This window comes from Plasmodium brasilianum, chromosome 12, assembly GCF_023973825.1.
Source record: "Plasmodium brasilianum strain Bolivian I chromosome 12, whole genome shotgun sequence".
NCBI lineage: Eukaryota > Apicomplexa > Aconoidasida > Haemosporida > Plasmodiidae > Plasmodium > Plasmodium brasilianum.
The window spans coordinates 2,412,857-2,440,767 of NC_090125.1; the positions used below are offsets into that span (position 1 = coordinate 2,412,857).

Sequence of the window (27,911 nt, forward strand, 5' to 3'; positions counted from 1 at the left end):
AAAAAAGGTTTTTCTTCAATGCAAAGGGGACCTTAAAAAGTAAGCACGAATATAACTACTACTCTTTAAACTTTCTTAACAGACGAAAAGATTTTTTAGTAATTTTAAGTGGAATAATTCGAAATATGTTTTAATTTGCACATATTTTATCATTTTATGTTATTCAATTTTGCTGTATTTCGATATATATTCTTTTTTACTTCATTTTACTTAACTTTTTTGTTTAACTTTAAACAAAAATTTCAGCTTGCGGTGTTTTTCATATAAGAATAATGTACCAATAATGAAAACCAACTAATAAAAAAAAAATTAAAAAATGAAAAATAAACAATAATGGGATGTAAAAAAAAAAATTAAAAAATACATAAAATGCATATAGCTAAGGGTAACGTATAAAGCTTAATGTTTAAATAACGTTTTAATTGTGTACAATATGTAATTGGGGAAAATGAAAAAGTTTGTTCTTATTTGTTTTTCCTTTTTTTTTCCCTTTTTTTTTTGTCCTGTAGTAAAATAATATTTAAGTCTATAATTTCAGCTGGTCTGCTAACAACTCAAATGCATCCAATTTTACATTCGGTTTTGTGTTGGATTCCTCTGTCTTTGTGGACGTTATAGTGAAGGAGGTAAAAAAATTATTTATTTGGTCATCATCAATTTTCATCGAATTGTTCAGAGAATTCTCAAAACTATCTGACACTTTATTTGTATTATATTTGCTTTTATTATTACTTATTGCAGAAGCATTATTATGGTTTCTATAATTTGTTGCTCCGTCTATATATGATTCATTTTTCAAATTATGCATGTTCCCATCCATATCTGCATTGTCAAAAGTTCTCCTTGTTCCACTACAGATATTTTCATTTATGTCTATTAAACTAAAATCATTGTTATATTTAGAATTTTCTATATTCTGTAAATTCTTTTTATCAAACGGGTGTCTTTCCTTATCTCCGGATATTAATGCATTTATATCATTATTCGAATGGTTACTAAGTTCGCATTTTTTATTAATGTGGTCATAATTATTTGCTACACTCTTGTCAGGATTACCAATATTTAAATGGCTCAAGTCATTTATATGTGTGCTCGCACTCTGCATATTCTCCCATAGGAAATTAATTTGATTGTTATTACTTTTATAAGGATGTTTAATATTATCATTTTCGAAGCTTAAAATGTTATCATCATCATTTAGATTACTTTGGTTGTATGACAGTGTGTTTGTCTGACCCCCTTTCTGATTATAATCATTATTTTTGTTATCTAAGAAAATTAAATTGTTATTACAATTTTTTTTTATTTTGGTAGGAGCATTTACTATACTGTTTGTTGTTTGGCTTATATAATCTCTTTCTTCATTTTTTGATGTTGACATGTTTCTATATTTTGTATCACCATTTTTATTACTCATATTAATATTCATTTGAGATAAATTCTTAACATTTAAGCTGCTAAATAATTCGTTATTATTATCGGTCTGGCTATTCATTAAAAAATCATCATTATGGTAATCCTTGTTTTCATTATATTTTTTTTTTCTTATACTCTCTTGGCAATTTTGTTTAATATCTTTTGTGTCGTGATGAAACAGGTCAAAACTGTTCATATTGTTATTTGGGCTAAAATTATTAATATTAATGTTGCTTCTACTGGGAACAGTACTACTGCTATGGTTATTGTTATAGTTATTGTTATTTGTATCGCTATTTCTGATGCTTATTCTATCGGTCATGCCGCCACCACGCATAGCACTATTAGTATCATGCTTATTACTAGGTAAGGGAAATTCATCATCAATATCTAGTAAATTTGGGATTTCTACAGTTTTTTTGAATTCTTTCTTTACAGACTCCTTTTCAGTAGAAGGTTTTTGCTGCAATCCCATCAAAACAAATATTTCGATGACATGCTTTTTTAACTGTTTAATTTCTTTGCATTTGTACAACTCTTCCAAAGTTTGATTTTTCAAGTCTTGTATTAAGAAATCTAACGTTTCTATAACTTTTTCATTTCCTTTTTTTTTTCTATGAATTAGTAGATGCCTTATAACACATAAAACTTTGAATTTATATTTCCATGTCTCTTCTTCATCTGTAAATTTACTTTTTAATTTTGAAGTCAAAATAGACACAATTACTTTTGTATCTAATGTTTCACATTTTTGAGAAAATTCGTTTAATAAATTTTCACATGGTACTTTATTAATTCCAGTAGTCATTAAAACATCATCTATAATTTTCGCTTCATATATTCCTGAAGCTTGCGATTCCTGAGGTTTTCTTGCCTTTTCCATTTTGTTAAAATTAGGATGGCAAGTTCCAATGTACCCCCCTCCTCCGTAGTTTCCGCTACAATTTCCTCCATAACTGTTAAAATTATCCTTACGCCTCATATAACTTTTTTCAAAATTTCTACTAAAAGCATTACCATTCATTATGCTCTGTATATTCAAAGAACCGTTTGCATAATTTTTTGAAATAGACGCACTAACTTTATTAATTTTATTTACAAAAGAAGAGGGAATGTATTTATTTGCAACTTCATTTAAATATTTCATAGCTATTTCTCCCTTGGTTTTTTGAACAGGGTTTTGGTTAAAATATGGATTACCAAAACCCAACATTTTACTCATATAATTATTTCGATTATTAAATTTGTTCATTGTGGAATTATTTGCATTTAAATTGTATTCCATGCTATTGGCACTGGCAGAAGTAGGACTAGTATAACTATTGCTAACTCCATTATTATACTTCTCAAATACAGAATTACCAAAACCTTCTATTCTGTTATTTTTCATCATATCTTGACTATTACTTACTGAATTCTTTACATTATTGTCTGCACCATCATATGAATATATTACTTTTATTAAATCCGTAGCTTCCTTACGAACTAACATAGATGGAGTATCACCTTTTAATTCGTCATGTACTATATTACAATTTTGACATTCCTTAATTAAGTCTATTTTCTTTTTTAAAAAGATTCTAAAATCAGATCTTTTCTTATCACATAAATGCTTTAATATTTTCAACGTTTTTAATTTTACATTTAAGTCTGTTCTCTGTAATTTCTTTATTAAATATTCACCCACAAAATTCAAAGAATCCTTGGAACAAAACGCTATCTGAGATATTTCATTGTATAAGTAACCCGGAGTAGGTTCATCATTTGATGAAGTTGCTTTGTTCAGAATCAGCCTGTTCATTTTGTTACCTCCCTTATTCTACTCCTTCGTTTTATCTTCGTTCGTTGTACCTTCGTTCTAGCTGCCTCCTTTGCCCCTTAATTTCACTCCACTTAATTATTTTATGCCTCTAGATTATTTTACTCTACTACTTTATTATTTTTCCCTACTAATTTATTACTATGTTAGGTTATTTTACGGGAATCTACTCTATCTACTCTATCCTTCCTAAAGTTTTGCAGGTAGTCATATTTTTAGCCCCCTTTACAACGTTGCTTTGTTATTACGGTGTCTGATTAGTTGTCTTGTGTAACTGGTTCCCTCGCTCAGTTATTCTATTTTGACTTTTTTTTTTTTTTTTTTTTTTCTTAAATTATGTGTTATCTCCTTTGGTTATATTTTCCTTTAAATGTGATTTTTGTTTTATCGCCACTAGTATGTATACCTGATATATTCCTTCGATATAATCTTTTGGTATATTCCTTCGATATAATCTTTTGGTATATTCCTTCGATATACTCTTTTGGTATATTCTTTTGATATAATCTTTTGATATAATCTTTTGATATAATCCTTTGGTATATTCCTTTATGTCTTTTAATTGCCCTCCTCTTATTACATATGTGATAAATATATTCCTCGCAAAATTAGCTCTTTATTTATCACCTTTTTAATATCCAAACTTTTTGCAAATATATTATATACATATATATACATGTGTGTATTGAAATGGTTTTTAAGTTGATATAAATAAAGTATAATATGCATAGTCACTTTAGAGGGCAAATATATAAGGGTTAATTGCACACTCCTAAAAATATTTACCTGCTAATATGTTGTTACAGTACCGGTTTTTTGGTATATTATTATATACGTAAAAAATGTTGTGCACACATTATGTTAAAAAAAAAACAAAAAAAAAAAACAGAAAAAAGGAATAACACAGAAACGCAAAAATGCATAAACAGATAAACGCTTTAACGCATGAACGCAAAAACGGAAAAAAGGAAAACAAAAAGGAGATTTAATAATACGTCGATATTTTTCTCTTTTATTCATCTTTTCCCCTTTCCTTCACCTTTCTCTTCCACACCTTCTCTTTTTCTATTAATACAATTTATAAATATTTAAAAAATTCCTGATTATTATTATTTAAAAAAAAAATGTTAGGTATTACCTACAGTTTTCAATTTAGCTAATGCATTATTTTTTTTTTTTTTAAAAGAGAAAAAAACAGTAAGGTAAAAATATATACAAATATATTATTTATACATAAATATATTGCGCATAAAAAGAACCATTTGGTTAATTTAACAATTTGTTTTATGTACGTATTGACCTCTCCACATACACTTATGTATTTACATATTTTTGTACAATCCTCTTTTAGTAATAAAATTACATATTTAGCATCTTGATTGTACATAGTAATATATAGCATCACAAAATGTACAGTTTTTTTTTCTTTTTTTTTGTTTTTCCTTTGTCTTTCTTTTACATTTAAAGATTCAAAATAAACAATTTTTACTCATTGAAATAGTCAATGAACTTATTTCAGTTTTTTTTTTTTTTAAATTGATGAAAAGAAGTCAATTAAAAAATGTAAAGTGCAAAAATTGTATAAAAACTAAAAAATTTTCACCTTGACAAATATGTACGTATATATTTATATATATATATTTATATATTTGTATATATATTTGTATATATGTTTGTATATATGTTTGTATATATGTTTGTATATATGTTTGTACATGTATTTATTGTATACATATATATATTTTTTTTTTTTTTGTCAATGGATAAACATATGTTAAAAAGTAATACATATTTGTAGTTATATGGTCTTTAAAAATTGTATGTGCACACTTCTATTTTGTTTGTTCGTTTATTTGTTTTCTTCTATTTTATTTAAATCTAGGTTATTTTTTTTTTTTTTTATTTTGCTGCGTTATTGTTTTGAATATTACCATTTTATCATAAAAAGAACGTTACTATAATAAAATATGATTTAAAAAAAAAAAAAAAAAGGAAAAGAAAAATAGAAAGAAAAAAAGAAAGAAAAAAAATGTACAATGTGGTACATTCTATAATTTTCATAAACACTTGAAAGGTGAAAAATAGATGAATAAATAACGATATGTAAAAGCAGAGATTAATAAAAGAAAATTCATAAAATGCATATTTAACTGCTCTATCTCACTCTGGGGTTGAAGCTTAACTACTTATGACGGCAACAAAAGGGCAAATTTGATTAAAATTATTCATCACAAAAATTAGTTCAAAATTTTAGTTGTACGCCCATGTGCACTACTAGGAAAAAAGGGAGTTTCGTTTCTCCACAATTTTGAATTTAGAAAAAAAAAAAAACAAAAAAAAAAACAAATAAATAAATAAACCAACATACAAACGAACAAACAAGCGAACAATAAAACAGTTACACCAAATTGAGTGTACCTGTATTTTATCAACAACATTAAGTTCGCGCAAAAATGTATAAACAAACAAGCCATTAATACAGTAATAGGCAAAAAGTTTGCGACAGGAATGGATAAAATGAATTAAATTGCGTAAGAATACAAATAATCCTTAATTCTATGGAATAATTTATTAAAATTCACGTTAGCATAAACTAAAATCAAGAAATTAATTATGTATATGTTAAAATTGTAGTCAATCATTTTGCTCATGATGTTTATTATGTCATTTTTAGATGAGTCAAAATTTAAATTGTTTGAATTTAGGAATAACACAAATTGTTCATTTTTATATGTTAAATGAAAGTGATCTTTGAAGAGGTCTTCAAGAATATTTGTAATGTATGTAAATATGTTATTAGTAAAAGCAGAAATGCACGACTGAAAATATATATTCATTACATAATTTAAGAGTATATTATTATCTACATTTGTATCTGTACTGATGAAAACCAAAATTTTCCTTACTGCATTGTGAAACGGATTATATGCATCTTTATATATGCTTAAAAAGTTTAAAATAAAAATTTTTTCAAAAAAAAGAATGGAAATTTTACGCGCATCTGAGCTAATTTCGGAAGAATACTTCATATTGTAATTATTTATGTTTAAAAAATAATACAAAAGCTCATTAATTGTTGTTAAGTCATTTATATAATACAACTTTTTCTCTAAACAGATAAAAGTATTTTGAATCATATATTTATAAGTATAATGAAATAAAAATTCCTGTACATTTCTAATTTTAATTACATTCATATTTAGTAACTTACCTTTAATGTGTTCATACACATCTAGGTTATTTCTGTATAGTAGTAAGAAAAATTCTTTGTTATTTTTATAAAAATCCTTTTGTACCTCCAGATTGGTTCCATAACTATTGTTATTATTTATAAGTCTATACAGACTTGATAATAATACTTCAATTTTATCTGAAGTAAAACTGGAAGAATTTGAGAATTGCCCTATTCTAATACGTTCATATAAATAACCTAAATATGATAATACATATATATTATTTATGTGAGTACTTATTGATATAATATAGAATAACAATATATCTATATCTGTTGTTTTGTCTAGACTATTAATAAAATATATTAACATATTTTTGTAATTTATTGAATTTTCTAAACTTGAAAGAAGTATTGGTAGGTATTTCCTTTTACTGTTAGTACCTTTCGTTTTAATATAATGATTAATGCTATCTAAAAATTTTACATGCGCCAATAAATGTACAGTATGACTTTTATATACTCTATTATGTTTCATATTTATTTTGCTCCCATCGGTGGCATAATAATTATCATGTTTGTTTGCACTCATATTTTCCGTTGTGTACCTGTTCGTATTTAGTAGCACACGGGAATGTAGACCTCCAGACATATCGATGCAGATGTAGTTCTCTTTATATTTTCCTTCCCCTTTTTCTTCCCTTCTTTTGTCATCATTTTCAAAACCCATTTCGCCATGCCCATTGTCAGTATTGCTATTATGAGAAAAATGCTCATTATGCATTTCTTCTACATTACTGTTTTTATTGTTCTGGAGTATGTACTTTTCATTACTATATAAATATACTGAATAAAGTGTATCTACGCACTTATTAAAATACTTGCAAGTTACAACTGTGCTAATTTGTGGAGATTCGTCACTAGGTTGTTTCAATTTTTCTTCGATTAACTTAAGAATAGCATATTTCATACGACTATTTTGAAAGTTTTGGAAAACTTGATCACCTTCAACATCCCAATTATCTGCACCCCTTCCAACAGTCCAAACATTTTCCACCTCTACAACCCGTTCAACGTTTTCCACGTTTTCTCCTCCCTCAACATTTCCTCCTACCTGCAGCAGCAGAAACAACTGGTGCATGTCTAAATTTGACAGCATTTTATAATTCCTTTTAAGAAAGGAACAAAAATTAAAGAAATATTTATTTTTTTTATGTCCAAACTCGCAGACTTTTTTAATGCCTGATATGTAGTAAAAGCAGTCAATGATTGTGTAAAATTTTGTCAAGTCATATAGGGCGTTTTTATTTTTTATGTTTTTTTCTTTTTCACTTAAAGCTAATTCTACATTAGATATATCTATTAATTGAAGAGAGTTATCAAGGACACTAACAAAATGATCAAGTAATTCTTCAGTATATATATTATTATGCATATTATTATGTATATTATTGTACTTATGGCACAAAAAAAGTATTTCCGCTATTTGACTTAAGTGCAAACTTTGTTTTCGTTTGTAAAATAAATAGCTGCTATATTTAATCAGCGCGTTCGCAAGTTTACATATTTCACGATGAACGCTACTAATATCATTCAACGAGTTAATTTTTGCATCCTTTTTAAATTTGTTTCTTATTAAAAAAACATTGTAATTGTTAAGGTAAAAATGTGTGTCACCTTTTTTGTAACTATATTTGTTTTCAAAGTAGATGTAAAATAAATGAATTAATATTAAATCATTTGTTTTGAAATTATATATATTATTTATAATATGCTCATTTATTTTTTTTAAATATACGATATTCATGTTGTGAACAAAGAAGCTATATAATATTAGTAAAACCTGTTTTACGGTGAGGCTATTTAATGAATTCATTATATAAAGGTACACTTCCTTTATATTTAGTGCGCTTTTTACATCATTACATTGCTTGATAGTGATAGCATAATTACAGTAACGTTTGTCATATAGTTCTAAATTTGTAGATGCATGCATAGAATCATCAAAATTATCATGGATCATCATCATCATCTCTTTTTTTTTTTTTTTTTTTTTCATCACCTTTGTTCATAATAACATTTTTATAAAGATAAGAAATCCCTAAATCTATATTAGATAAACCATGCTCCTCTTTATATTCCTTTTCTGTGCCATCTTTAACATCTTTAATTAACTTAATAAGATAATTGCTGTTTTTTAGCTTCTCATATAAATCATTGTTGCTAAGTAGATGAAATTTACGAAACTGTAAGAAGCATTTTGCTTTTCTCGAAAGAAGTCTATGATGTTTTGCCTTAAGCCGTAGGATCATAATTTAGTGTTTATATAAGAAGTATTTGTGGGTGGGTATATGGTTGTATGTGCATTTGTGCTTGTTTACATATTTGTAAAGGCTCACGTGCACATACCCCCCCCCCACACATATATATACACACATATATATACACACATATATATACACACATATATATACACACATATATATACACACATATATGTATATATATATTTATATATGTAACACCTATACATATAAAAGCACAAATATATCCACCTTACTGTTCAACACCAAATGTATAATAAGCGGGCAAAATATTTTTATTCTTTTTTTATTTTTTTTTTTGCTTTCATTATTTTATTATTTTAACATTCAGCTATTAGCTAGGCTACTTATTTTGCTTTCGAGGTGGGTTACTTAGGAAACATCAATGCTTTAAGTGGCTGATTATATGAATATATATATATAAGTATACATTTATATGTATGAACGTACAAATAACGCATATTTATTCTGTATATATTTACATGCAATTACTATCTTATGTGACTTTACACCTACCCCCCATTTTATTTCGTTATCGACAAATTAATTCATTTGTTCGGCATTTATATAGATTTAGAGGAAAAAAAAATAATAATAATAAAATAAAAAACATAAATAAATAAAAGAATGTTCAATTTGTACCAATTCAGCTACTATACAATGTTTTAAAAAAAAAAATTTATTTTTATTAGCATTTTAACCTCCAAAAAAATTATTTTTTCCTTTTTTCTCTATATCAAAGTTTTAAAATATTTTCTCCTTTTTTTTTTAAAGAAAAAGTTTAAAAAAAGTAAAAAAAAATTAAAAGGTGTAAAAAAGAATTTCAGCTAGCGTTACAGTATAATAAACCTTTTTTAAAAAATTAGGTGTAACAATCTATAATAATGATGGTGGGTATATATAAATAAGAAATATTGTTTAAGGTTACAAATATGGAGTAAATAAATGCACAAGATGTATGCTGTAACTTCGAAATAAATGTATATACGTAAAAATATACATATATAGAAGTACATGGAGTATATTTATAAACAGGACTTTATGTTCACTTATCGGCGATTTCAAAATTTTGCAAATTTGACAAATTTTTTCCCATTTAAAATTAAACGCAGAGAGTATGTATATATATTCATACATATATACATTTACATGTATATATATATATATATATATATATATATATATATATATGTATAATATATTTTTTTACAAACCAGAAATCATGTTGCTTACTTTGGACGACTCATTTGTTTTTTTAATAAATGCCATTTGAAAAGAAAAAATGAACTGAACACTTTTATTTTTCACACACAACAAAAAAGCAGTGGATTACGGAAAAATTCTCAATAAGCTTTTTTAAATCCCACAGTTTGCTTAAAATACTATATTTGTAATAATAATAATAAAGCAAGGAAGTCACAAAAAAAAAAAAAATAAGCAATGGGGTTTCGCAGGTTTTAATAAAAATTTCACAAAGGTAATTGAAAAAGCTGAAATTAACCTTAAATCGCATACATCTTTTCACAACAAACTTTAATTCAAAATTAAAAAAACAAAACATGAAAAAAAGCAAAAAAAAACGAAAAAAACAAAAAAAACGAAAAAAACAGAAAAACAAAAAAACATAAAAGCAAAGAAAAGAAAAGAAAAACCAACAAACATTAACGAATTAATCTAATTAATAATATATACGTACATGGTAACAGAATTTATAGTACATTTGTTATACTTTATAAATTAAAAAAAAAAAAAAAAAAAAAAAAAACTTATGTTTACTCTATCAATTGTCAAAGCGGAACCATTTGAAAAAAAGTGTAAAATTTGCGAGAATGATGAATATATTTAAGCGTAAAAATTATAAGGAAAACGGTGCTTATCCTTCTGAGAGTTCGAAAAGAGATGAAGAGGAAAAAAAAAAAAAAAAAAAAAGTAGAATAAAAGATTTATTTAAGTATATAAAGTACATATTAGCTAATAAAGTTAAAACAAAATATAAGTATTCCTTTTTTGTTGGATTATTTATTACTTTTTTAATTTTTAGCGGTTTTTTTCAGTTTCTTCTCGAATTTTTTCACACTCACTTTTACAATATAAAATATATTGACGTGTCAGACACAGAAAAATTAAAAGAAATATTTTTTAGTAACAAACCTTATTTAGTATATTGTAAAAATGATAAGCAAGAAAATATACACTCAGTTATTAACTCAAACATATCAAATTTTCCAAGCATTTTGAATATAGCTATTATTAATTGTAAAAGCAAATTACCAAGTAACCAAAATGTGTATGAACGTTTTAAGTTAAGTGAAAGAACTCAAGCTTTTATTATTTGTTATGGTAGAAAACCTAAACCAATTACTTTGGATTTATTAAATAGTAAAAAAAAATTCATAACATTTGTACGTGATGCATTAGTATTTTCAGTTCCATTTTTTAGTAAATTTCCTCAGTTCCAGACAAAATGTTTAAATAAAAATAAAAAATGTGTACTATTTATTAGTAGAAATCATATGACTAACAGAAGTAATAAATATAATTACATTAATGATATTTTTGTTAATAATAAATATTTTGATATTAACCCAATGATCATTGACCACAAGAAATTTTTATTGAAGTTAAATGATGAAATTTTTACATCTTACAACAAAAATAGAGATATTCATGTTTTTTGCCTTTTCAATCATACTGAGGGACAGACTAGTGAATACTATGGTTATTTTTATAAAGAAAATTTTGATGATTTTAAGAAATTGTCATCTTTTGTTTCAGGGTGTATAAAAGCGGACAACAAAAGTAGTGAAGTCATAAAGCTTTCAAGCGTTCCTCAAATAAAGTATAGAACAAGTAAAAAAAAAAATAACAAAAGATAAAGGGACACGTCCCATTTTTTATTTCACTAGTGGTGTAGATACAAAACTATTGGAGTAGTTCATATACATTGTACTTGTGATAATATTTACCGACATTTGCTTACGTATTCCGTGAGTAACTGTTTTGTAGCCACAAAAAGGCCAAAAACAGCAAAAATATATTTGTGTTTTAGATTTTATTTTATTTTGTTTTATTTTGCATTATTTTGCATTATTTTTCATTATTTTGCATTATTTTGCATTATTTTTCATTATTTTGCATTATTTTTCATTATTTTTCATTATTTTGCATTATTTTGCATTATTTTGCATTATTTTGCATTATTTTGCATTATTTTGCATTATTTTGCATTATTTTATATTATTTTATATTATTTTTCTTTATTTCGCATTATTTCTCATTATTTTGCTTAATTTTTTTTTTTTTTTTTTTTGTGAACTTATTTGTAACTTTTGAAAATTATTCAACTTTAAACAATTTCTACGTATATGAACTTAAATGCATATATACTTGCTGATTTACGTAGGTATCTACACATATTTTCTCCCATCATTTTTCTACTGCATAATTGATTCGTACCATATATATATATATATATTCACTTACATTCAAATATACGTAGAAATAACTAAATTTTTTATGTGTTACCTATACTTTTCCAATGACATTTCAACTTAAACAAAAATGAAGCACAGTGGTAAATTTTTAAATAAATGCGAGAAAAAAAAAAAAAAAAAAAAGCGGTAAAACTTAAAAAATGGAAATATATATATGTATATACATATATATATATATATATTTATGTTTATATTTATTTTTATACATAGACGATTTTTAAAATCCGAAAGTTTTACAAAAAATGGTAAGGAAAATATGCACGTATATAAATATATATATATTTATAAAACAAAAAAAGAAGCAAGATTTTGCCTTGTGTCAGAAACACCTGTTTTTTAAGCATACTCTTTTATCCTTATATTTTTTACAAAGACATAAGAAGACGTATACGTACATATACACTTATATACAAACAGGTGTATATATACACATATACATATATATATATATATATATAGCTTTACACCGTTGCGAATGTTCATAAAACAGCTTCTAACTTATGTTCTGATATCATGTACTACTTTTCCTTCTCCTCCGGAACATCAGAATAGTTCCTTTCCTTCTCATTGTTTGTCGTTTCATTAGATTTGCTCAAAATTTTATTGAAAATATCTTTAAAAAAATTCGTATTTGAAACGTCAAAACTTCTATTATTTCTGACATTCTTTTTATTTGGTAACACAATTTTCATAATTTCATCATTTTCTCTTTGTAACTCCTTAACTTGTATATTTAGTGTTTCTAACTTATGATTTAGTATTAATTCTTTTTTTGCTTCTTTCATGCTGTTTCTTTTATACTCAGCTACAATAATTAATGCAGCTACTAAAAAGATAATAGTTTCTCCAAGAATTTCACTACCTACATTAACTGACTTGTTTTCACTTATATAAGAACTGTAATTGACATTGGTTGCATTCGAATTATAAAATTTTTTTTGTATGTATTGTTCGAAGAAATAGTATTTTTTTCCACAATATATACATATGCTTTTAAATTTTTTATTATCTATAGCTTTTTTTTTTATATAACCTGATATTGGTTTACTTACTTGTCTTATTAAAACAATTCCTATTTTAAAAAAAGGAATCATTTTCTTTTTCCTCTGTATACATATATTAACCTTATTTTATTTTTTTTTTATTTTTTAACTAAGACAAGTTTCCTCTTTTTGAGCATAACTCATTTATGTGCAAGTTCATGTTACACATCTTTAAAAATTGTATTCGTATATTCTTTTTATTTTTGCATTTCTGCACATGGAATTGAAAGTTATATGTAATTTCGAGCTCCGTAGCAAAATTTCGAAGTGAGCCTAACTATATTTTCTACATATACAGGTATTCACATATATAGATACACATATTCACAAACATATATACTCATATGCATATATATATATATATACTCATATGCGCACGAGTTTGGGTGTAAATAGTCCACAACGTCCTACTAAATTTTGTATTTTTCATAGTTCATCTTAATTAAATTTTTCAAAAGTTTCCCTCAAAATTCTGTATCTTATTTGCATTTTTCTAACAATATCATTACTTTCTCTTTTTTGCGTTTTCACAGGACACCAATTTATATAAACTTTTTAGGTATGTTCTTAAAAATTTAATCTTCTATATTTTAATTTATTATGGTATCACATATAAAACGTAATGAAATATAACAAAATATAACGAAATATAAAAGAATAAAATACAATATAACGAAATATAAAAGAATAAAACAAAATATAAAGAAATAAAATGAAATAAAAATATATCGAAATAATTCAAAATGTATCGAAATAAAACGAAATGTATCGAAATTAAAAAAAATATATCGATATAAAACAAAATAAATCACAATGGGTATCCACAAAATTGGAGAAACTCAACAGCGACCTCTCCTCTTTTTATTTTGTAGGAATAAAAAAACAAGATGAAAATACACGCTTCCGTGCAGTAAAACAAAATACTGTATCTTTACTTTTTAGCGTAAAGCATATAAAAAAATAATAATAAATAAAATGGAATTCATACGCATTTAGTTTATTCTCAATATAACCTTTTCATAATATATAAGTATATATATATGTTTGTATATATGTGTATTGTTACATGTTTACATTATGCATTTACACAAACATGTGCATAACGTAAAATCATATGTACTGCCAGGGAAAAAAGGCATAAATGAGATCCTCCTATATAATACTTTTCTTTTCATGTATATATATATATATATATATATATATATATAACATGTATCTGTTTGCATATTCATGTATACACAGCAAATATGTTTGTATATTATAAATGTATTTATACAGATATTACATAGAATATATGATTGTTTTTCCTTTTATTTTACATTATATTATTTGATATGCACGTTTGTTTAATGTTTTAATTACGATATAATTTTTATGTGTTAATTTCCGAACTATTTGATTTTATTTTATTATAATATTTTTTTTTTCATGTTACTTTGAGTAAGCTAAAACAAAATTATTCGGTTTTTGTTATACAATTACACAACAATATTGTGTTTAAATATTAATATAGTACGAGTTAAGAGAAAACTTTACAATTTTGAACATACATATTTCTTTTGTCATTTTGAAATATTATATATGATATTGATTACATTAAGGAAAATTCGCCATTATATACAAATATATATTAAAATATAAATATATAATATATATATATAGTACATTATATTTACTGAATATACATATATAAATATGCCTACGCGTTTATGATTTTTATGTAATTTATTTTTGTTTTATTTTAATTTTTTGTTTTTTAGTTTCTACAAAAAATTTAATGTATAATGGTTTATAATAAAACATTAAAATTTTTGCATAAAGAGAAATTTTTATATTTCAAGCACCTTGGGGTGGTATAACATAAATTAAAATATTCTCCTATACGTGTATGTCAAAAATACAAATAATGACATAAATTTGTGGTGATTTAATATCTCCTAACAAAAATTAAAAAAAAATAAAAGTAAATTAAAAAAAAAAAAAAAAAAAAAGGCAAATATTACTATGAAAATAATAATAATAGTAATTATTATAATAATGTTGATGCATAATGTATATTATAATATGTAAAATATTTTAATAACGTACCAAAGCATATAAAGGAACTTTTTAAAAAATGTTTTATATCTTATTAAAAATATATACCCAATTATCGTTTGAAAAAAATAAAGAAAAAAGAACAAAGAACAAAGATTAAAGAGTAAAGAGCAAAAGACGAAAGACGAAAGAAAGAAGGCGAAACGTAGGGCTCTGTAAGAATAATAAACCCCAAAAAATAACAAAACAAAGGACGGATAAGAAAAGAAAGGGGTGGGGGGAAAAAAAAATAAAAAACGAAGAATGAAAAATACCAAGTATAACCAGTCTAATTCGAATTTACATGGAAGAAATAAATATGAATTAAGATGTAAGAAAAACGGGAAAAATAAAAACATAAATGAAGAAGAATCTGATGAAATCTCCGACAATTTAAGCGATTCCTCCTTATCATGTGCATCTAAATATATGACTAGGGGAGAAAGAAAATATGGAGAGAGTGCTTGTAATTTGAATAATATTAGTAACATAGGAAACAATATTAACAACAGCAATGGTAATAACAGCAATGGTAATAATAGCAATGGTAATAATAGCAATGGCAATAACAGTAGTGGTAATAACAGCAGTGGTAATAACAGTAGTGGTAATAACAGCAGTGGTAATAACAGCAGTGGTAATAACAGCAGTGGTAATAATTATGTAGTAAGGGGTGAAAGGGTGAACAACCAAACTCAGAGAGAAAATAAAGACAAGGGTAAAAACGCACTGACAGTTGACCTAAACGATAACCTACTTATAAACAATGTGTTTTCTAAACAAAGCTTTGTATATGATCATTATAGAAAAAAAGATATATTATTGAGTTTATGGTGGAAAAATATTGTGGATTTATATTCAGATATATTAATAACGAATTTGTATAATAATGTTAGTAACATAGAAATTTTAAATATGAACAACCATTCAAAAGATGGTTATCAGTACCTTAATGAAGGAATCGTTGTTTTTCACAATTCGAAAAAAAGAGATAATTATAAAATGAGCATACTACGTGTAATAACTAAAGAAGAAGTAAATAAAAAAAATGAACAAGATTTTTTTTATTCCTCTGCTCTTAAAAATAATATTATAGATGATTCTTTTAAAAAATATTATGGGAAGAAATATAAACACGTACCAATTATTAAAAGATATAATTGTATGAATATACCATATTATGCTACTAATTCCACTATATTATATTGCAATAAAGAAATGTGCAATAATGGCACCAATTTTGTACACGATGGGAATGTTATTATAGCAAATAAATCCATAAAAGGTAAGATATATTTATATAATATTAAGAAAACAATAGATAGAATAAATAAAATAGAAGAAGATGGAATGTTAGATAAAGAATTAAATGATGATGACGAAAGAGGAGAAAACGAAAACGAAAATGAAAATGAGAATGAAGATAAAGATGACGATACGAAGTTCGATGTTAGACAAGACAAATGTGAACAAGGAAAAAGGGGATATAATTTAAATAAAAATTATGTAAGAAATAATGATGCATCGAATGAAAAGGATGTGAAGAATAAAAGAATTCAAGTGTCCGAAAAATATAGAAAAAAATTACAACAAAGGAAAATATATGATGGACAATTATTACTAGAATTAGTAGGGCACACGAAAACAGGAAAAGGGCTTTTTTTTAAAAATAATTATTTACTGAGTAACGGGGACGATAAAAACATATTCATATATGATATTAACAGTAATGCTAGTAATAATACTAAGTCGAGTAGTAATAGTAATAGCAATAGCAGTAATAGTAATAATAATAATCATAGTAGTAGTAGTGATAATAATAATGGTAAATATAGTGATGACCATGAAAATGTGTGTAAAATTCATCCATATATATCCATTAAAACGAATGAATTGTATAGCAATGTGAGATGGTTGTATGATTCGTTAATTATAGGGTCAACATATAGTGGTTATTTTTCATTATTTGATATAAGGATGAAAAATAAAAATACACAAAATAAGTTCAATCATGTGAGCAGTAGTAGTAGTAATAGTAGTAACAGCAGAAATGTATTTTCAACAAGTACTTCAAGTAGTAGTAATAATGTGAATATTCACTCAATTCATAAGAAAATAACGAAATATGAAATATCCGACATTGATAAATATAACAGTGAAGATAATAATTTGATTTGTTTAAGTTCATTAAATAATATTTTTATATTTGATATACGCTTTATAAACAATAACTTACCATATAAAATTATACATGATAATTCGTATAATAATTATAGTTTAAATGATTGTTATTTTGAGCCCTATCAGACATCCTTACAAAATGGAGAATATACTAACAGTACAAATGTGAATTACTTTTATGATCATTCATACAATAATTATTACAATGAAGATTTTTTCAATTCAGATACTTTTATTCATTCCCTCTTTTGGTGTAATATTGAAGCCTTTAATTATATTGGCTCATTAAATAATAAAGGAATAATTAATTTATTTGATGTAAATAAAAGCAAACATCACTGTGTCTTTACCTATGGATGCAAATACATAAAATTGTTCAAGTTTAACCCTTTTAAAATTAATAATTTTGTTTCGGTTGATAAAAATAATATCCTTATACTTTTTACACTACCAGACCAGATATACAAAAGCGATTTGGACTTGTACCTTAAAGACAATTTTAAGGAAGAGTAGTACCATAGATGAAGTGTAACCAGGAGATGACCAAGAAATGGCTAAGATATGACCCCCAAAAATAATAGAATAAAATATATACACCAAGTAATTAAATTATATCACAATTTTTCTATGAATTACCCTCACACACACACATACATACACCTGAGAAACATTTGTTATTTTATTTCTTTTTTTTTTTTTAATTTGTAATTAAAAAAAAAAAAAAAAAATTAATTACTCCTTAAAATTAATTTTTACTAAATTATGCGATCCATTGTTGATCCTTGCTTGATAGCATCAGACAATGTAATTGATTTATGTTTTTTTTTTTTTTTTAAACTTGTTAATTTTAATGAATAATAATTTTTTAATTTTGTCATAAACAAATACATATAATTTATAATTATACATGCAAGTTTGTACACATTTTTGATTTTCTTATTTAAAACATTTATTAGACATATTTATTCTTAATTCGTTTGGCATATATATTATACGTATATATGTATGTATGTATACGCATATATACATATACAGATATATACATATATTTTAAAGTAGAAGCATAAACATTTTTATTTTTTTAATTATAAATATGATTTTTAAAAGAATAGCGCCTTGCTCTACAAAGGGGTGTCGTTCGTACTTCTGAAAAATAACACTCCTTTGAAACGTAATAAAAAATTGGATATATTGGAAAAAATAGAAAAAATGGGAAATATACGTTTATCCTACAAACATGTGTTATTTAAGAGCAACATAAAAAGGGGCAAAGGTCCTCGCAAACACAAGAACATATTAAAGAAAAGCAAAAATGAGAACAATTAAAAGGTAAAAATTAAAAAGTAAAAGGTGTAAGTGAAATGGGGAAAACGAAAAAATGCAAATATACATAATCGAAGTTAGGTAGAAAAAATATGAGGTCCACGGTTCGTACATTACTCTAAAGATTTTCTACATCACAAATAATGTACAATGCTTTCTATGTCAAGTTTATCAGAGATGATGGAAGCAGAGGTGGATGTAGAAGCAGAGGAGGATGTAGAAGCAGAGGAGGATGTAGAAGCAGAGGAGGATGTAGAAGCAGAGGAGGATGTGGAAACTGCATTCCCAGTGTCCGCACCACCTACGTACATGAAGTTTTTTAAACCCTCTAGTTGAGCATTTTCACCCTGCAAAGTAATGTTTTTTATTTCTTGCCTTCTATTTGGATATAATCTATCCAAATCTTCGATTAACTTTTTCTTTTTTTTTAAAACCTTAGCTGTTCTGCCTCTATACGATTTATATTTAAATACATCTACCTGTGTATGTTTAACTGCATCATTAATCATTGATGGTCTCCTATAAATTTTGATATTTTTTGGAGCGAATATTTCAAGTATCTTTACTCCTCTTCCAGTTACTGAAAACCAACATAGATCTGAAATAACAATGTCATCTAGACTTTCAAAATCTTTTCCATAAACCTTAACTGTATGTTTAACAAATGGTTTTAATAAATCAAAATCTGCATTTATATGAGGCGGATAAAGAAAAGAGCATTTTTTTTTTTCTAAAAAATTTTCAACTTTTGCTGTCTTACACATGTGGATAGTAACTCTATTTGACATATAAAATGTTAACAAGGCAAAATTACCATAAATTAAATTGACATAACATAAAGAACCTATAATTACCGACGAATCATCTTTTAACTTGTATGTAAATGGTTGAATGAGTTTGTTTATACTTATACTATTAAGATCAATATCTCTATATAAGATAGAGGAATACTGATATTTGGTGGGTATACCAACTGTGTCAATAATATTTATATTTTTTTTTAATCGAAATACATTATAATTTAAGGTTGTATATGGAATATTTGAAGTTGTAACCCCACCTTTCTTTCTTTTGTTGTATATATCTCCTATATGCTTATAATTAATATATTTAAGAAAGGAATTAATGAAAGAAGACTTACCAACATTTACACATCCTACTATATATATATCTGTACCTTTTTCCAAATCAACATAGTATTTCATGCGTTCTTCTAACATGTCAAAATTATAAAATTTTAATGCTGATATAAATATTAAATCATTTATATGTGAATTTTTTATTTGTCTTACTAAATTACGGAACCATATTTTAACTATTTCTAGATTCGTTGACTTCGGTAAACAATCTACTTTATTTACTAGCCAAATGATATTTATATCTTTATTTTTGCAACCTATATAAAGTTCTGGGAGTATAGTATTTTCAATATTCGTTATATCAATTAAATATAAGACTAAAGATTTTCTTTTCATTTTTTTAATTAAATTGTTCATAATATGATTTCGATCTCCTTCCACATATTTGGCTGTGCTCACTTCCATCTTTTCGACTTCTAATTTTTTCATATCATTTCTTTTTTTCAGTATGTCCTTTTTTTCATAAATGTTGATGCTTCTTTTGTCGATATTGTACGAGACGTCCTGATAGTACTCCCCCTCTCCAGGGGCTACTTCAGAGGCTATATCAACTGCTATATCAGCAGCTATACCAGCAGATGCACCAGCGGTTACGCTTGATATCATATTTGCTGCTACTCTTGCTTCTTTCTCGTTGCCGATTTTTTCCTGCATGATTCCTTCACTTATGCCTTCCGTTTTCCTGCATTTTATGTTCAAAATATGATTACCTTTTTTGCGCATTTCCGTATTAGTAAAATCAATTTCATTTGTACAATTCAGCCTATCCTCATTTTCAAAACTTATTGAAGCTATATCTTTACATTGTTTATATTGTTGTTTCTGCTTTTTTTTCTTAAAATGATTATCAAAAGATTTTATCATTTTCCTTTTAATAAAAGATAAATTTTTTATATTATTTGCAAGTATTTGCACAAGTGCGCCCTTGTTCTGAGCTTTGTCTTCCTCCTTTTTGCATATTTTGCCATCATTTAGTGTGTTAACAGGATTACCATTTGGGATTTTAAGCCTTTTTTCATTATATTCTTCTGCATTGTTATCTTCTCTTTCTAATATGCTAGCTGATTTTATGCTATGTACACTATGTTGGTCTTGCAATTTATTGAAGCTATGTAAACCATTTATACAATGTGTATTATTTATGTCAACTATATTATGTTTGTTATATGTGTTACCTTTATTTTCTTTATCCTTGTTATTAACTTTTTTTTCTTCCCAGTTCTTCATATGATCCTGCAGTTGCTTCCTACATTTTATAATATTTTCGATTCTGTTAATATCTACCTCACATTTTGTATCGGCACATTTGTAATGTTGTAACCTATAGCATCTTTTGCACAAAATAATTTTGGTTTTTACTTTAAAATTATAAAAATTATTTACATCAACTTTTATACCATCTGGTACAGAACTCACTTCTTCACCTTTTACTTTTGTGTAAAATTTTAATCTTCCATTACTATATTTTTCATAAACATTAAAAGGAACAAAACCTGTTTTCCTCTCATTCGTTGATTGTAGGAATTCTCCACATCCGACACAGCTGAGTTTTCTCAATGGATTAACGTAAAAATAGTCCTCTTCTATTTTTAAATTATTACACGCTTTGCTACTAAAGGGAAAAACCCTTACACTCCTTTCATGACAAAAAGGACTTACTATTTGATATATATTTTTATGGAACAGATTCTGGTGCAATATTTTGAACATTTAGGAGAAAAGGTTATAACATAATGTATTAACGCATTTATAAGTGTGTACAGATAAATGTTTATGCAGGAAGAGACTGAGCTACTTAAAAGCTGATGCTTCCCTTTCGTCTGTGTTTCCGTATACTCACCTTCTGCATACAAGTATATATGTGTAAGGACATATTTACATATATGTTCGTATGGGTATGGGTATTATTACGTTTATGCTGATGTGCATATATATATCTACGAGATAAAATTTTTTGCTTACAATTTTTGCGCGACCATTTCATTTGCTCACATTTCACCTTCCAAACACAGCGGTATATTGGTACATATCTACAGTTTTAATAAAAAAGCTTATCTATCTAACGGCTTAGCGCAAACACATGAAAAGTTATAGTGGGAATTATGTTGTTGTAAATCAAGAGGAATGGCAAAAATAGTACATATTTTATGAAATTTGACACGTAATACTATACGAGTATTTAATATGAAAAAATTCAAGCTTAATGTGAGCAATAATGCCTCTTTTACCTCTTTTTTCAAAAAAAAAAAAAAAAAAAATATGCATTTTTGTATACATATAATATATTATATATATATATATATATATATATATATATATATCAACACGTTCCTCAACGTTTACGCCAAATGGCTGGGAATGTATACATTGCCAAAATGAGCAGATGTTTTTGTGGAAAAAATGATATTTTGTAACGTTTACGTGGTTACTCCTTTTCTCGCACAATTCGAGCGGTAATAAAATTACTACTCCATTGTTTCATCCAAAATATAGGCTTAAATTTTGAAAGGCTCACACTGATGTATGTGTTTCATAAAATTAAATATGCATATTTATGTACACAAATATATATATATATATATATATATACGTATGTACATACATACAAGCATACTAGCATAATGACAACACAAGCACAATAGAGCTTAGTTCATTTTGGAAAGTCCTTAATTTTATTAAAATGGGTAAACTCATAATTTTAATTCAGTTTTTTTAAGCAACAAAAATGTGTACTAACACAATGAAAGGGCATATAATTTTAAAGCAATTTTTTGGTATACATAATGCGTAAAAAGATGAGAGAACGAATGAAAGGACGGAATACAGGAAAAAAAAAAAAAAATTACATATAGAGTCTATATAATTTTTTTTGTTTTCCTTCTTCTTTCTTTTTCCTTCATTTCGATTTATTATAAGAATATATATAAATGCTTTGATATAATGACAAACAAAAAAGGGAAATTTTAAAAATAGTGCAGATTATATCAAATAAAGAGATGAAAGATCTAGCTATATAAGTATGCACATACATAGGAAGAAAAAGCAAGTATATATGTATACGTACACATTACATATATGTACATAATGTATATGTACATTATATATTTGCACAATGTATATGTACACAGTGCAGATGTACACATAATACACGTACACACCATGTATGCAAACATGATATGGGCATGTATTATGTATGTATGTATGTATATACTGTATATATATGGGGGTCCATCCTCTCGCTCCAATTTGTTATGCCCCCTGCCCCATGTGCGCTAACTTCCGTAGCCCCTGGAAGAAATTAAGTTTTAATTTTCGTCAAGGATGTTATCATGAGCTCTGAATCAAATTCCAAATCAGATATGATACACTTATAAAACTGTTCAATTTGACGAATATGCGTCATTTGATTTTTACTAATAAAATTTATGGCCATACCCTTTGTTCCAAATCTTCCTGTTCTACCAATTCGGTGAATGTAGGTTTCCATATTTACTCTTTGGTTAGATAAAGGATTTGAATTTTCTTCTATTCTTCCCTGATAAATATATGGTAAATCAAAATTAATAACTAAACTTATGGAAGGCACATCAATACCTCTTGATAATAAATCTGTACAGATTAAAACTTTGGAAATTCCTTTTTTAAAATCAGACATTAATGTATCTCTTGTCTTTGGATCCATTCCTAATACATTAGCTTTTTGTACTTGGTTTTTTGTAAATCGACTAATTATACTATCAGCACAAATTAAAGTAACGTTATGATTATTATCTGTCATAAACTGATATAAATTATAAGCTGCTTTTTTTGAATTAACAAAAATAACACACTGAGATATGGTCATAGAACAGTATAATTCTGACAAATAATAATATTTCTGTTCATCATTTTCAGTAATTAAATAATATTGCTTAACACATTTTAATGTTAAATCTTCTTGTCTTACACTTATTTTAGTAGCTCTAGGAGCAAATTGGTCCGCAAATAAACGAACATCTTTATTATATGTAGCTGAGAATAAAAGGATTTGAGTATGTTTTGGTAAAAATCTTTTGATACTTTCTACTTGTGATGACATATTATTTTTAATATCAATTAAATCATCTGCTTCATCCAAAACAAATATTTTTATATTTGTTGTATCAATATATTTTCTTTTTAAAAAGTCTAATGTTTTTCCAGGAGTACCTACATATATTTGAAAACCACTTGCCTTATTATATCTTTCACATAATGGAACAGCTAAGAAAACTTTTACATTCAAATATTTCGTGAAATTACCAACAACATCATAATTCTGTTGTGATAATTCTCTGGTTGGACATATACAAACTGCTTGTAGACATGATAACGTTCTATTAATTTTCGATAACATAGCAATAACAAATGTGAGGGTTTTTCCAGATCCGTTTTGTGATTGAGCTATTAAATTTTTGTTACTATTTAAAATAATTGGCAAAGCATATGCTTGAATTTTTGACGGGCCAAAAAATTTTAAGTAGGTTAATATTTGTATTAATTCATTGTCTATCTTTAGTTCCTCCCATGTGTTTTTCGAATGATACAGTTTAAAATCCCCCGAGTCGTTGTTGTCACCTCCACTGTTATTATTACTATTATAAATACTACTATTATTATTATTACTGTTATAATTATTACTATAATTATTACTATTATTATTATTATTACTATAATTATTACTATTATTATTATTATTACTATAATTATTACTATTATTATTACTACTACTACTTATGTTGTTCAAACTTCCTATACCTAATGGGTCACTTTTCTTCTTGTCATTATTTATTATGTTCATATTTTCTATTAACGATATGGCCTCCTCCTCCATTGGTTCCTTTTCCTCTACATTTTCAATTTCATAGTCATCATTATCTTCCACCAGTTCACTGTGTTTTTTTTTTACTGCTCTATTATTTTCAATACTTTCTAAGTTTGTATCATTAGCTTTACTATCAAGAGCAGTTACAGAGGAAGACGCATTTTCACTTAATTTATTTGAGCTAAAGTAGCCAAAACCAAACTTACTACTATTTTTATCCTTTTCATCTTCACCAATATTGCTAGTTATGTTTGACTGATTTTCCTTTGTAGAATTTGCTGTAATATTTTCCCCAACTGAAACATGTACATCATTTGATTTGATCTTTTCGTTTTTTGTTTTATTCTTCTTTTCATCATCCTTGTCTTTTTTCCTACTAAATATATAATATAGTTTGCTACCCCCCCTCTCCCCTTCACTTTTTTTGCTTTTTTCTTTTTCTTCTCCCATTCCTTTATTTTCTTTGGTTACTTGGATGTTATCCTTTTTTTCACTCGTCGCACTTCCATCACATGATAATTTATTTTCTTCATTTCCCCCTCCTCCCTCTTTCTCTTCTTGTTGTTCTTTTTTTATGTATGCACCTAGATTTGGGGCACTTGTAGGCAAATTATTTTTTCCTTGTCCGTTCATCACATTTAGCATCGTTTGTAGGACCTTTGGGTCATCCTTATTTTTTTGCAGGTAGCTTAAAAGCATATTCATAACACTATCATCACCTTTCCCTTCTTTCTGTTCTTTCTTCTGCTCCTCCTTCTGCCCTTCCTTTTTAATTTCATCCTTTGCATTTTCTGCATCCCCATTGACATCATCTGCACTTGTTTCCTTTTTTTTGTCCATCATTTCTTTTAATTCGTTGTCTTTTGCACTATCATTCTTTTTCTCAATTTCCTTCTTATTAGTATTGACAGTTTCTTCTTTTAAATTCATCTTGTCAGAAAATGGTGAAAAAACGTATAAAAATATTTTTTTCCCCTTAAAAATGATATATATTTTTTAACAATTCGCTTTTTTTTAAAGGATTAAAATTTTGTTGTTGCATTTACGAGTGCGAGTGAGGAAAAAAAGTACAAACTTAAAATTCGCTTACTTTGATATACGTTCTTATGTTGGTATATTTGTACGTATAACGTATAATATATAATTATAGCTCCCCTGAATGCTTATTTTGTTTCATTGGGTTAGCATTTATGTAACTCTATCGTAAAGATTCTGTGTATTATACTATTTTTTTGTATTATCCGCTTCCTATACATTTAATCTATTCATAATGTACACTCATGCATCTCTTTTATTGCATATGTAATATATACGTACAAATATATATATATATATATATATATATATATATGTACATACTTATATAAATGTATATAAACATACCATATAAGTAGAGTACATAGTAAGGCCACTTTTTACCCTTTGGTATTATATACTACGTTTACCATAATAACAATGTCATATTTTTTATTTAAAATAAAGTTTCTTTAAAAACTGTAGTTCGCACTTCTTCAACTTATTCTTTATTTGTACAAAGTCATTATTTTAAAAAAAAAACATTAAATTTTTTAAATGAAAAAAAAAAAAAAAAAAAAAAAATATCTTTAAAATGAGGAATTACTTGTAATGCTAAATTTTATGTAAATAAATTGTAGATTATTTTACTTGTATTTTAATATAATATATAAAACTGTTTTATCTGCTTCTCAAAAAAAATATAATTATATATTTTTTTTTTTTTTGCATTCATAAAACTTGGATTTATTTTAAAATAAAAGTTTCTTATTTTTCCCATTTAAAAAGAGGGGCTACGTTTTTTCCGTTTATTTTCATTTTATTATTATTATTTTTTTCTTTTTAATTTTTAATTTTTAATTTTTTCGTTATATATATTTTTTATTTTATTTTATTCTTTTTTTACGAAATATCCGAAACCGGTTATATTTTCATATTTGAACGTATAAAACTTGGTAAATAAGCATAAAAAATAAAACTGAAAAAAAGGAAAAGCGACCCCATTTTATCTGTAAACAGAATATTTGTGATTTAGGAATTATTATCATTGTACCCTGTGAAAAGTGTGAAAGGATATGGATCAGTAATCGTTTTTTGGTGGACAATCTCATGTATACTCTTTATTATATATGTATTATTTTTTTATAATATCATATTTTCATTTTGATATTCCCCAAAACAGAGAAAACGTAGCAAGGTTAAAAAGAATTTCATAAGATATAACGAATATAAAAAAAATGTAATCATAATAAACAATGTTCCATCGCTTCCTTTTTATTATATGTAATATATGAAATGTTACGTTCACAACATGAATGTTTAAAGGCCTATCTTCATTTCTGTTTACGGCCTTAATGGTAGTGAAGCTTTTTTTTTTCTTTTTTCTATATATAAAAAAAATGGAACATTAATAAGTTTTGGAAAATCAAAATAGTTATTCTATTGTTTTTATAAGCAAAGGGAGCTGTTTTTTATACACCTTCCCAAAATGTGAACAGAAGAAAAAAAAAATAACAACTTGAACGAATTACACACATATATAAATATTTATATACATAGGTACACACGTGCGTATGGACATATATACTTGCAGTGCTTTAAACTGAACAAGTTAGCAGTATCGAATTTTTATTAAAAGGTCCTCAGTAAAATTGTCCCATCAATTGAAGAACTTCGGTCAATTTCATAAAAAAGGTCATATAGATTGTAGTGATCATAATTATTAATTTTTAAACAAGCATGATCAGAATAAAAAAAAAAAACACGAAATTAATGTAAGAATGTGCATTATATATAATGTGTAGCGGCATAATTGGTTTTCTTTAAAATAAAAGGAAATTTTTAATATACAAAAATATATGTATTTCTTTTTTCTTTTTTGAATATATAAAATAAATGTAATATAAAAACAAATACAGTAATATATAATATAAAATGTTAAAGAGTACACAAATTTTATTATTTATTTGTCGACTACTTAAGTAAATTTTGTAATGCTCCAAAAGAGTAGAATGTTAATTCATTATATTAATAAAAGTGCGATGCTCATAAAAATGAAGTGATGAA

At 25.8% G+C, this 27,911-nt stretch overlaps 7 protein-coding genes across 7 annotated transcripts; 2 read left to right on the top strand and 5 right to left on the bottom strand.

Annotated features, from left to right (window-relative positions):
* Window positions 1–526: 526 nt before the first annotated feature.
* Window positions 527–3,217, bottom strand: MKS88_004492 (uncharacterized protein; the record flags this gene model as incomplete). The annotated part of the gene is made up of 1 exon (XM_067217672.1): window positions 527–3,217. The coding sequence occupies one exon, from the start codon at window positions 3,215–3,217 to the stop codon at window positions 527–529; it is 2,691 nt and encodes an 896-aa protein (XP_067072078.1).
* Window positions 3,218–5,757: 2,540 nt separating this feature from the next.
* Window positions 5,758–8,283, bottom strand: MKS88_004493 (uncharacterized protein; the record flags this gene model as incomplete). Its single annotated transcript, XM_067217674.1, has 1 exon — window positions 5,758–8,283. One exon carries the CDS (start codon window positions 8,281–8,283, stop codon window positions 5,758–5,760), a length of 2,526 nt encoding a protein of 841 aa, XP_067072079.1.
* Window positions 8,284–10,560: 2,277 nt separating this feature from the next.
* On the top strand, window positions 10,561–11,607 carry MKS88_004494 (uncharacterized protein; the record flags this gene model as incomplete). Its single annotated transcript, XM_067217675.1, has 1 exon — window positions 10,561–11,607. One exon carries the CDS (start codon window positions 10,561–10,563, stop codon window positions 11,605–11,607), a length of 1,047 nt encoding a protein of 348 aa, XP_067072080.1.
* Window positions 11,608–12,743: 1,136 nt separating this feature from the next.
* Window positions 12,744–13,319, bottom strand: MKS88_004495 (OPA3-like protein; the record flags this gene model as incomplete). Its single annotated transcript, XM_067217676.1, has 1 exon — window positions 12,744–13,319. One exon carries the CDS (start codon window positions 13,317–13,319, stop codon window positions 12,744–12,746), a length of 576 nt encoding a protein of 191 aa, XP_067072081.1.
* A 2,289-nt stretch (window positions 13,320–15,608) lies between these two features.
* Window positions 15,609–18,038, top strand: MKS88_004496 (WD repeat-containing protein; the record flags this gene model as incomplete). Its single annotated transcript, XM_067217677.1, has 1 exon — window positions 15,609–18,038. One exon carries the CDS (start codon window positions 15,609–15,611, stop codon window positions 18,036–18,038), a length of 2,430 nt encoding a protein of 809 aa, XP_067072082.1.
* Window positions 18,039–18,982: 944 nt separating this feature from the next.
* MKS88_004497 (GTP-binding protein) lies at window positions 18,983–21,697 on the bottom strand (the record flags this gene model as incomplete). The annotated part of the gene is made up of 1 exon (XM_067217678.1): window positions 18,983–21,697. The coding sequence occupies one exon, from the start codon at window positions 21,695–21,697 to the stop codon at window positions 18,983–18,985; it is 2,715 nt and encodes a 904-aa protein (XP_067072083.1).
* Window positions 21,698–23,285: 1,588 nt separating this feature from the next.
* On the bottom strand, window positions 23,286–25,760 carry MKS88_004498 (ATP-dependent RNA helicase DBP5; the record flags this gene model as incomplete). Its single annotated transcript, XM_067217679.1, has 1 exon — window positions 23,286–25,760. One exon carries the CDS (start codon window positions 25,758–25,760, stop codon window positions 23,286–23,288), a length of 2,475 nt encoding a protein of 824 aa, XP_067072084.1.
* Between the last annotated feature and the right edge of the window lie 2,151 nt (window positions 25,761–27,911).